Raw genomic sequence first — 12,260 nt, forward strand, 5'->3', positions numbered from 1 at the left:
GAAGTTAGCAAAGGAGTATTGTGTTTGTACCACCTCCACAGCCGGTGTTATTCACGGGCAAAGACGGTGCATAATAGCGATTTTTGTGTTATGCTTGTTGTAAATAAAAGTTCTATGATGCATTGAAATGACATTAAACTAAGATAATACGATGGTCAGCATAATTTTTCGAATCTTTATTAATAAGCTATTACAGAAACTGTAGTGACATTTTCCAAGAGCGAATGTGGTATTTAAAGATGGCGGTTAGCGAAGAAATCTATGAACATGGGATGACGATTTCCATTGACCAATCAACGGTGTGCAGCTAAAGAAGCGACCCGAACCGAGCCGAGGCGACCCGGGCCGACAAATGGAAAAGCGCCAAAGAAGCAGGCCAGCCCTATAATCCTCCATTCCTATAATCTTAAAGGAGTGCAAAACGCTGCCCACCTTCAAAACCACTCTCAAAAAACATTTACAGGAGGCTGCAATCCGTAACTGGACCCTCTAAATCAAAAATCAAATTAAAAGACCCGAACTACCCACTGTACATACTTTGTGTTTTGTCCCCCGCCCCCACCTGTGGTGTATGTCCCCACCTGTCCTACCCGCTGTACATACCTTATGTTTTGTTGTATTGTTCTTCCCATGATGGATGTATGTTTATCTTGTAGATAGTACTAGTTATTTGTCTGTATTATCTTGTAGATAGTACTATTTTTTTTTGTCTGTCTTACATGTAACGATGAATTGAGAATCAAGGACCCCAATTGAAATAAGCCAGTGGCTTTCTTGGGTTTTTATCCTGTTAGTTGACCTTGTATGTAATATGTACTTTCATGTACCTACTTCTGCAAATCTTCTAATAAAGTTTTCAATCAATCAATCAAAAAAAGCACGCACGCACCCGCACACTACAAAGACGTAACGTTAAATATTTTACCAACAATGTGTTGGAATTTACAGTAATTTCCACTCAGCTCACAGTGTCCCACAATGTCCACAAACATGATGTTGACCATTATTACAGACAGCACTCCATGTCGATTGTTATTGCCTCTTAACGGAAGCCCTTCGCTGCCGAAGAATCGGATGGATCTGAATATTAGTTCTAATACGTTTCTGGCCGTCTGTTGCTCTTTCTCAACAACGTCCGACAGTAGAGCATTAATGGGAGTGTTGTTAAGCTCAGCATCTTCTTCCAACTCCACTTCAATTGTTCTGGCTGATTTAGCATTTTTGCTAAAGAACTCAGAGATTCCCTAGCAAGATATGACCATGTGATCACTAACATTAAAACTAACAAACACATTTTTACATTTATTACAAAAAACACATTTATTTTTATTCCCAAAAGCAACAATAGTTATTATATTGTTTTAAATTATTGTTTGAATAATATTTTTATTTTTTTAATTCAGGCAGGAGGAGCTCCTTCTGCCTGCCGCTAGGGGGTGCTGCAGCACCCTCAGCACCCCCCTTCCCGCGTCGAGGTGGACCGTTGGATCCAGAAGGATCTGAGGCATGCGCCGGCCGGCCTGAACCATCTCCATCGCCGGGACCATCTTCATCACAATGGACTCCTTGGTGCTGTTTGGCTGGGAGCTCAACGTCCTGGAGTCACCATCTCAGTAGTCTGTTGACTATGTGGTACACTATGGCGTGGCCTATCACCTCGCCACAGAGCCTGACCGTGAGCGGAAGGTGGTCTTCTTCCTCAGCAGGGTCGGCTCCACCATCGCCATGGCAGCGCTGACCAATTTCGTGGTGGGGGCGATGATGATGCCCTCCGCCTAGACCCAGCTGGGCACCTTCATGATGCTGATCATGTGCATCAGCTGAGCCTTCACAACCTTCTTTTTCCAATGCCCGTGCTGCTGCCTGGAGCCAATGTGCCTGCTTTCACCATAGATTCAAAACCCTCCTCTGAAAGCTTATGAAAGCTTATGTTGACTATAAAGAGAACATTTAAGAGACTTATATAAAGGACATTATAAACCATAGTGTCAATCCGTCAAGTTATCGTGTCCAGTGTACCAGTGTCTCTGTTTGGGATATGACTGACCAAGTGCCTAAATGTCTATCATGTATAGTTATGACATTATACGGTTTGTTCTGTTTCCTTTTTGTACTCAGACAATGGTATTTTGTTGGTGTCACAGATTTTATTTTGATTAAACAGTAAAAATACAGTCTGTCTATGAAGTAAGTAAGTAGCCTTGAGAATCAGGTACCATTTTTATAGTCTTTGGTATGACTCGGTTGGGGATCGAACTCACGACCCTAATCTCAGGGCGGACACTCTAACCGCAGGGCCACTGAGCTGGTTCTCACTGGTTTCTGACTGGTTTCTCTTTCTACGAAGCCCTCGTCTAAATTGTTCAAGGAAAATATTTGTGATCCGAACTACAGCTGTCTTTATTCTCTAAGAGAACCTGTTTTCTCGTCGAAATGTCCTTAATGTCCCTCAGCGTCAATCCGTGGTTCACGACATGGTCAACTAGTGTTTCTTCTATGAGCACGTTCTCCTGCTTCAGGTCTTCCTCTTCCTCTACCTCCACATCGGCTTCTACCTCCTCCTCCTCCACCGTGGATTCCCCCTCTCACCCTCACTCTTCTTCTTCTGACTCCTTCCATTTTGGTTGAAGACAGGTGAACTCACCTGTTGCATTTTTATAGTGCTTAAACCTGATTGGTGTGTCTACAATTAAGCAATCATGTGTTTGTGCACCTGATGGCTGTATTTAACCAATTGGCTCATAGGTGTGGTGATTTGACAGTCAGTGCTTTGGAATTGCAAGGAAGTAACATCATGATATACTTCTGTGGCTAACGTACAAGTGTGTTTAGTGTTTTGCAAATCACTGTGTGTATTGTTTTGCAAAAAGTGTGAGGCTGACATTGTGCTTATAGTGGTGCAAATCTGGGCTGATGTTTTGCTCCTTGAGTGTAAGGTTTTGATAATTGTGTAATACTTTAGATTTTAGTGTGTATGCAATCCATCGAAAAAAACTATACAACACACGCCTACACTGTTAACACACTGTCCTCTAGTGGTGAAGAAAAGCAATGACACAATAAAACAGCCTAGGCCAACTACATTTTTAGGGTTAGGGTTTACATTTTTTACATTTAGCAGATGCTTTTATACGATAGGACTTACATGCTAGGACCAAGTGCCATTGGCAGTTACAATGCTAGAGGAAGGAAAGACCACTTCCCTTCTTTTTCAATGATTAACAATAGAGGAACTGTACAGAGGGGGTGATGGGGGGTGAAGAGGTAGGAGGTCACTGCCTACAGGCCGCAACAAAAGTAGAGTCCTCCACTCTTCATTTGGTTTTGTGTGAATTCAGAATGTGGTCATAGTATCAACATAATACAGTGTGTTTGTATACAATAGATAAAGGTATCTTCTCCAAAAATAATAAAGTTAAAATGTTTCACTTCAGAAAACAGTAAAATATGAACATCAGGCTCTAACTGTTTTAATTATTCAGGCTCTAACTGTCTAAATTATTTCCAGTTTGATATCCGGACCAGGGTTAGGGTTAGGGTTGGGTTTAGGGTTGGGGTTGGGGTTGGGGTTAGGGTTGGGGTTGGGGTTGGGGTTAGGATCGTTCTTCTTCTTGACCGGCTTGTCCTTCAGGATCTTCCAGGTGAGCTTGTCGTAGAACCACTCCAGGTCCTGTGAGTCATCCGGCCACTGCAGGTACTCCTTCTTTTGTATGAAGCTTCTGATTGGCTCGTACTTCATCAGTTTATATGGAGGCATCTTCCCTACTACTACCAGGATCAGAAGGTCTCTGAGCTCCTCCAGCATCCTGCTCTGGGCCAGAGAAAAGGCTTCTAGGCACCAACCTGGAGGTAGTAATAATATTATACAATAACTCATCAATCATCATCATCATGAGATTTTTTGTATTGTATATAATTTATTATGATGTACTATATTACCAACCGTCCTTTAGGAACTCTTTAGACACGACACACACCGTCTTCCTGCTTCCCCAGACAGCATCTCTGATGTTGGCCAGGTGATCCTCGCCAGGCAGGAAGTCTCTGGCCTCAAAGCAGCAGCGGAGGATGTTGTGCTCAGCCAGCTGAGAGTCCAGCCTCTTCAGCAACGCAGCTTCCACCCACCTGTAGTCATTGTTGCTGAAGCACAAGTAGGCGTCATACTTCACATTGCCACCATTAGGCGGCTCTCTTTTAGGGCCCTCCAGGACCCTGGCCTTCACTTTCTTGTAGGCGATTGTTACGCTTGCCTGGCTCTTGACAAGGTGACAAAAAGGGAGACGACACATGGATAACAATAATAGGAGATTTATTAAAGAATATAAGGTTTAAATAGAAATAATGATAAAGACAATAGTAACGACAACCAAAAACGGCTGCTGGTCGACAAGGAAGAGAGCGAGTCCATCAATTTGACCCCCTCTTAAAGTTCCTGGGACAATTAGGATGATCACCCCCACCTGTGCCCATCTGGAACCAAAAGAGAAGGTCAACAGGACAACAGATTTATAGCGCCCACTATTGGCTCAAGTGTGGATCGTCACAGCGATGAAGAGGTGTCCACGGAGCCGGACGAAAACGATGGTGCAGATGGTGACAAGGATGAGGATAGTGGAGCAGGTGATGAAGATGGAGAAACGAAGCTCCTGCATGAGTCCCTCGTCATCCTTCTCACACAACGCCGTGCTGTAATTAGACAGGCGGACACCGTGGAGCTCTGAGGGGAACTCGCACTGGAACTCGTCAACGTCGCTCGAGAACGTCACGTTGGTGCCGTTCAGCCACGTCAAGAAGGGCAGCAGGTCGCAGTCGCAGTGGAACAGGTTGTTCCTCAGGCCGACAGTTCTGAGGAAACTGAACGTCCTGGGGTCAGGGGTCGCCAGGAAGTTGTAGGAGAGATCCACTGTGGTGAGACTCTCTGGGAAGATGTTTGGTTGGAGGTATGTCAAAGAGTTGAAGGAGATATCCATGTCCACCAGAGAGGTGAGACCATTGAAGATACCCTCCGGGAGAGACTGAAGGGAGTTGGAGCGTAAACTCAGAATAATGAGCTGGTTGAGATTGTCAAACACGTCCAAGCATGTTCCCTGAGCCCATATCAGCTGCAAGTAGCTGCCGCTGAGATCCAGCAGTTTCAAACTATTCTGTGGCGGGATGGAAATGTTACGGTTCAGGGTGCACATCGTTATGAGATTTTCACCAAACCAGACAAGTTCAAGTTTATGGAATTTCGTTAAGATGGTGTATAAGTCCTCAAAATTACGTAGCCTGTTGGTTTGAACATTGATTATAATACTGTTGCTAGCAAAGCCTGTAAGGCCAGAAAGTGATGTTAACTTATTATCATCCAAATGAATTACTTGCAGGTTTGGTAGTGGTGCAATTGTACCTAGTTTGCGAATAGAGTTCCCTGTAAGATCAAGGGCTAGCAGACTGGAAACTCCAGTGAATGCTTGATATCCCAAAGCACCAATATGGTTGTAGGACAAATCTAGCACTAAAATATTAGGTAGATTGAGAAATGAATCTCTCCGAATCTCTCCTATGAGATTGTATGACAGGTTTAGCTTTTGTAAATGTTCTAAACCAAGAAATGCATTTCGATCAATCTCGTTAATAGAGTTATAGGCCAATGTAATTTCTTTTGCCTCTCTCAGCAGACTGAATACAGCATTTTGTAAAGCAAATATAAAGCATTTAGACAGATCTAAAGTCTTGACAGCACTATTCTTCAGACCCTCAAATGTCTGCTTGTCAGGATCTTTCATGTTGCTGAATGAAAATGATGGTGTTGGATCCCAGAATAAGATTATCAATTTTGGTCCCTTCGATTGCTTTGAAAAACAGTCTGGCCTTGTCCACAGTGAGTCCATTTTGGGACAAGACCAGAGTCCCCAAGGACATGTTCCTGAAGGGGTTTCCACATATTTTCCACATATTTTCAGTCATATCAGTCATGCGGCTGAGGGTGGAATCCATATTGAGCAGCTGAAAGTGTTTGCCCTGAAATCCAACCAAATCTGCCTCGCATACACTATCTATCCTGTTTAAAGAAATGTTTAACTCCTGGAACCCGGTCATGTTCTGAAAGAACAATGCCGGTCGGATTCTTTTAACCATGTTACCGTATAGATCAAGCGTCTCCAAGGACAACAGGGGCTGAATATAGTTACCTTCCAGTACAGACTCCCTCAGGTCACATGTAAACAGAGAGAGTGTCCTCAGGTTGGACAATCCCACAAATGCATCAGGCTCAATCTGTAAACCTTTGTTATTACCCAAGTAAAGCACAGTCAAGTTTCCCAGATTGTGAAAGGTGTTATTCCTTATGACAAGCCCAGAGACGTGCTGCCACCCCAGATCCAACTCCTGCAGCCCCTCCAGGGCCAGGAAAGAGTCCTCATTGAGCTCACGGATGTAGTTGAAACTTATATAGATATGGGTAATGTACTGAGGCAGTGCTGGGACCTGGGAGAGAGACCTATGGCTGCAGTCTGCTATGTGGCCGTATATCAGGCATCTTGGAGTGCACAGCGCCACATGTAGGTAGACTACTCCAAGGACATACAGGATGAAAAGGTTCCTCATCTTTCCTCCTAATGAAAAGAGAATTACAACAAATTGTCTAAAGATTATAGGATGAAAATTGTGAATTAGATTCCCTTTCTCATATGGGATAATGAACATTGCCATGACTTGACTTGACATATAGGCTTAACTATTGGACTTTTGTCTTGGGAATTTCCCAGACCCTCATGTGTGTTTGCCCTGTATAGTCCATAGTCCACTGGTTCTATGAAACCTTTATTTGTGTGTGCTGAATGCAGCCTTATTCAAGAGTGAGCTATACAGAACCACAATATTAATTCATGTATTCATTTGTAGTAGCCTATTTAGGCCTACTACTGACTACTGTCAGTTAGACCTACATTTGGTCAATGCAACAGGTGCCCAATTTATATGATTCTTATAGACTAGAATAGTGATTGAGTATTTCACAGTATGTTAAGAACTCTGTTATGGTCCTATTGTCATAATCTGATCAAGAAAAAAAAAACAGTTATCTCTGTTTAGACTGCACAAAGGTGTGGGAAATGCTATCAATCACATTGGTCACGACAGTCTCCCAAGAGATAATTAATATACAAAAGAAAATGACACTCCCAAAATAACAGCCATTTTCTCAGCAACTAGGCTGAAACAGTTGTATCAACGCTGTGTCCTCTTTAACACAGACAGGTAACGCAGGTAACAAGCTTGAGCCAATATAATAGTTAGGTAAACATGTGAAGGTTGAGACTTACCTAGGGTGGGGTCTGTAACCAGAATACTCTTCAGCGTTGGTGAGTCTGTGGAATGTGGAGAGGTCCAAAAACAGCTTGGTTAAACTCTTCCCTGAACAGACCAACACACTTATTAAAAAAATGCTATTCAAGAGAATATGTATTTATTTACAAATGACTCTTACCTTAGTTGTTATCTCTCCGTTCAGTAGTTGTTCTCTTCTGTCAAAAGAACAGTCAATGTTTTTGGGATTGCAAAATGATGTCGCAATTTCCCAAAGTAACCGTTTCTCTTTGTTCAGACCACCAGAGCACACTGTAGTGAAGGAATGCAGGCTACAATACCAATGGGTTGGGGTTATGTTAGGAGAAGATTGCCTAGAGTCGCTGTAATGGAAATTTGGAATATGATTTATCCTTCTGGTCCTTGGTGAGACTTTACCATAAATGCATGAACACAATGCTTGTTCCTGAGTAAGTTTTAATAAAGTAGTTTGCAAAGTACTGGCTTCCACAATCAACACACAACATAGGGTTAGGATGATCACACAGGCAGAAGCCCAGAGCAGTGTTCAGTCAGACACTTACACAAGAGCAAGAGCTTTACAATTGAGGGCCAGGGTGGGGTGAGGAACATGATATTCTATCACTAGCCTTGACTATGTAGGTGACATTATTAATTGTATTATTATAACAAAGGATAGTTGTATTGCTATCTCATTTGAGGAACAGATTGATGCCTTGCTATCTCATGTGAGGAACAGATTGATGCACGCTCCCTATAGTCGGACCACATTCCAATCCTATCAAGGGAGACGAGCAGTAGAATATAATTGACACACTGTTCCTCACATGTCCGAGAGGCCTCGGTTGCAAAGCTTGCTCAGGTGGTCAACTTATCACGGTTTAAGACAGATTGATTGATTGATTGAAAACTTTATTAGAAGATTTGCAGAAGTAGGTACATGAAAGTACAGACAGGTGAGTTATACTGAAGACCTAGGCCTCCTGTCCTGCAAGAGACCCTTTCCCTGGCAAGAGACCCTTCCCTGTCCAGGGAGAAGGGTGATCCTACCTAAGTGAAAGCTCTATGAATCTACAGCTTAATGATTTGTGACATTACCTCATTCAAAAGGCTCGTACCCCCCACTATGATCAGCGAAATGGAGCAAGGACAAGCTCCTGATGAAGGCCAATCCCCACTCTATTGAAGATTAGGGTCATGGTTAGGGTTGGGTTAGGGTTAGGTATGTACAGTCCATTATGTGTCTTAGGAAGTGTCTAGATTGGGTACTCTGGGTACTCTGTGGTGTATGGCCGCAGTAAATAGCCAGCCTTTGCAATGACATCGCTCTAGATTCAAACTCACCTGATACGCATTCTGGAAGTGTTCCAGAGTAGAGTGGTACCAGAGATGTATTGAAATCTTTGCAAAATGGTTCTGTACGGTCCAGTTTATACAAACATAATAATAATAATAATAATAATAATAATAATAATATCATCGATCAGCTCAAAATTACTTTTTCAAAATGGTATATACCTCCTGTTGCGTAATTAGCGCTTATTTCAGCAAAACTCCGTCACTTTCCATTCATATTTTAACTTTTATTTTGAAGCCGCGAAAACGGCGATAAGCGAAACCGGAAGTGTTAATAGAGCTTTTTAGAGCGAAAGTTCGATGTCTGTGGTTCCATTTGATAAAAAATGGATTGATTGATTGATTGATTGAAAACTTTATTAGAAGATTTGCAGAAGTAGGTACATGAATGTACATATTACATACAAGGTCAACTAACAGGATAAAAACCCAAGAAAGCCACTGGCTTATTTCAATTGGGGTCCTTGATTCTCAATTCATCGTTACATGTAAGACAGACAGAAAAACTAGTACTATCTACAAGATAATACAGACAAATAACTATTACTATCTACAAGATAAACATACATCCATCATGGGAAGAACAATACAACAAAACATAAGGTATGTACAGCGGGTAGGACAGGTGGGGACATACACCACAGGTGGGGGCGGGGGACAAAACACAAAGTATGTACAGTGGGTAGTTCAGGTCTTTTAATCTGATTTTTGTTTTAGAGGGTCCAGTTACGGATTGCAGCCTCCTGTAAATGTTTTTTGAGAGTGGTTTTGAAGGTGGGCAGTGTTTTACACTCCTTTAAGATTATAGGAAGGGCGTTCCACATCTTTACTGCATAGTTTGTAAACGAGTTTAAACCCTTGTTTGTGGTGCAACGCGGTTGAACGTGGTTCGTGGAGCTTCCTCTGGTGTTGTAAGTGTGGACGTTGTTCACTTTTTGGAAGTATGTTGACAGGTACTTGGGTGTCTTTGTGGTGTAGCGTATCTTGAAGACTAGGCCCAGTGCAAGCTGCTGCACTCTGTCAACTACTCGTAGCCAATCAAGGCTCAAAAAATGAGCAGCGGTTAGATGTGTCCTAGGGTTGAGGCCTAGCAGAAGCCTAACCAGTTTATTTTGGGCTGTCTGGAGTCTTGTTTTATGGGCCTTTGTGGTTCTATAGTACCATGATGTTACGGCATAGTCGAAGTGACATTGAATGAGAGCTCCTGATAGGGTCCTCAGTGTGTTTTTACTGACAAGTGAGGATATCCTGTACAAGAATCTCGTTTTATGGTTCACTTTTTTGATTACTTTTGCTGCCATTTTATCTCCGGAAAGATTTGCCTCTAAGATGGAGCCCAGGTATGTAATATCCTCTTTTCTTGTGATATTAATGTTACCCACTTTTATTTTAAAATGTTCAGCCTTTCTGAGTTTAGATGGGGATCCGTATAGGATGGTTTCAGTTTTACCTAGGTGTATTGAAAGTTTATTGTCAGCTAGCCAGATGCAGATTCTACTCAGTTCAGTGCTTAGCGCTTTTTCCACCTGCAATATGTCCCTGTCAGAGACCAGCAGAGCCGAGTCATCCGCGAACAGGAACAAATTGCAATTACATGCTGATGACATGTCATTCACATATATTAGGAACAGTAAAGGTCCCAATATGCTTCCTTGTGGAACGCCGCAGGTCACTGGGAGGGGGGGGGACAGTGTTCCGTTCACACTAACCACCTGTTCCCTCCCCTCTAAGTAGGATTGCATCCAGCTCACCGATGTTCTATCGAACCCAATTGCTTTCAGTTTATCTAACAATATGTGGTGATCTACTGTGTCGAAGGCCTTCTGGAGGTCCAGCATGACCATGCCGCAGTACTTGCCCGAGTCCACCTCATGGTTGATGTGGTCGTTCAAATAGAGGAGGCATGTGTCAGTGGAATGGGATGTTCTGAATCCTGATTGAAATTCATACATCAGCTTTTTTTCGGTAAGGTACCTATCGACCTGTTCATAAACTATTTTTTCCATAAGTTTCGAGATGGAATTAAGAATAGAAACAGGTCGGTAGTTGCCTGGGTCTAATTTGCTTCCTTTTTTATACAGTGGGGTTACCCTTGCTATTTTAAAGTCAAGGGGGACGTGTCCCTGTTTGATGGAGAGGTTTATTATGTGGGTGATGATTGGGGTAATGGAGGCAGCTGAGTCTTTTAGAAATCTGGCTGGAATATTGTCATGGCCCGTGGCCTTTTCTGAGTGTAGAGCGCCTAGCTTTTTAAACACCTCATCGTTTGACACCATGGAGAGTTTAAAATCATCATTGCGTACACCCAGTTTATTGTAGAACGCACGGATGTGCTCTACACCATAACGCCCTGAGTGGGGTGGTAGATTGTTAACTAATTTAGTGGCTATGGTTGTAAAGAAAGTGTTTAAGCACTTAGCCACATCCAGCTTGTCTGTAAGGAGAGAATCACCAGATTTTATGCTGATGTTTGTAGACCTGGTTTTGAGTTTTTGACTGCAACCTAGTTGGCTATTAAGTAGCTTCCAAAGGTCACGTGGTTTGTTTAAGTTTTCTTCGATTTTGTTATCGAGGTATTCTTTCTTAGCAGATTTGGTCATGGTAATTACCTGATTGCATAGTTTGTTGCATTGTTTTTTAATTTTCTCAAAGTGGGTTTTGTGATCTTCGTTTAAGTGTTTCACTAATTTTGATTTGCATTTTTGAACTTCAGAGCATTTTAGGTCTCTGACTTTCATAGCATTTAGAATGTCCGAATTCATCCATGGTTCCGATCGGGTTTTAACCCTGGTGGTTCTCATGGGGGCTATACTGTCAATAATATTTAGGAATTTGGTTTTGAAACCTAGCCATGCCTCTTCAACCTGTGTGCATTTTAGTTCATCTAACCAGTCTTGATTCTCCAGTTTATGGTTCAAAGCCTCACTAGAATAGGATTTAAGGGATCTCGTGGTTACAGTTTTATGACCGCCAGCCTTGGGTTTCTGTTTTTTACGAGTGCAAAAGATCATGTAATGATCACTTAGCCCACATACAATAACCCCACTCTTGGAGATTTTGGACTCATCCGATGTTAGAATGAGATCTATGGTGGTTTGAGTAGAAATACACACCCTAGTGGGTTTGGTAATTTGTTGACGGAGACCGTGTAATTCAGAAAACCTAGTGAAGGATTTGAAAATGGATGCTTCATTTCTGAGCATGTCCGTGTTCAAATCTCCAATAAGAATCTTTTCCACACAGTCAACGTCATCCATGCATCCCTCAAGAATATCATAGAAATCATTCTGATCGGGAGGTCTGTAGATAGTACCAACCAGCACCGTTTTTGCTTTGTTAAAGATAATTTCAACCCAAACAGATTCTAATTTGTCATGTTTCAGGTCATCACGGGTGTTAAAGATAATATCGTTGTGAATGTACATGCAGACACCACCCCCATACCTGTTCCTGTCGTTTCTGATGACTGTGTAGTTAACTATTTCAATCTCTGGGTCTTTGATGGATTCATCAAACTTGGTCTCAGAGAAGCTCAAAATATGAACCTTGCTGTCATGGAACATTTCTCTGATTTGGTCCAGTTTAGGCACAAGACT

The 12,260-nt window shown here is 42.3% G+C and overlaps 1 protein-coding gene and 1 pseudogene across 2 annotated transcripts; both read right to left on the reverse strand.

The window, feature by feature from the left end:
• Nucleotides 1-1,652: 1,652 nt before the first annotated feature.
• On the reverse strand, nucleotides 1,653-4,289 carry LOC308164250 (toll-like receptor 5; the record flags this gene model as incomplete). The annotated part of the gene is made up of 3 exons (XM_080538389.1): nucleotides 1,653-1,775; nucleotides 3,617-3,843; nucleotides 3,944-4,289. The coding sequence occupies 3 exons, from the start codon at nucleotides 4,287-4,289 to the stop codon at nucleotides 1,653-1,655; spliced, it is 696 nt and encodes a 231-aa protein (XP_080394515.1).
• Nucleotides 4,290-4,526: 237 nt separating this feature from the next.
• Nucleotides 4,527-6,588, reverse strand: LOC308164251 (toll-like receptor 5; annotated as a pseudogene). Its single transcript has one exon. The product of its transcript is annotated as a toll-like receptor 5 (transcript).
• Between the last annotated feature and the right edge of the window lie 5,672 nt (nucleotides 6,589-12,260).

This window comes from Nansenia antarctica (assembly GCF_963989245.1).
Source record: "Nansenia antarctica genome assembly, chromosome: 8".
Lineage (NCBI taxonomy): Eukaryota > Metazoa > Chordata > Actinopteri > Argentiniformes > Microstomatidae > Nansenia > Nansenia antarctica.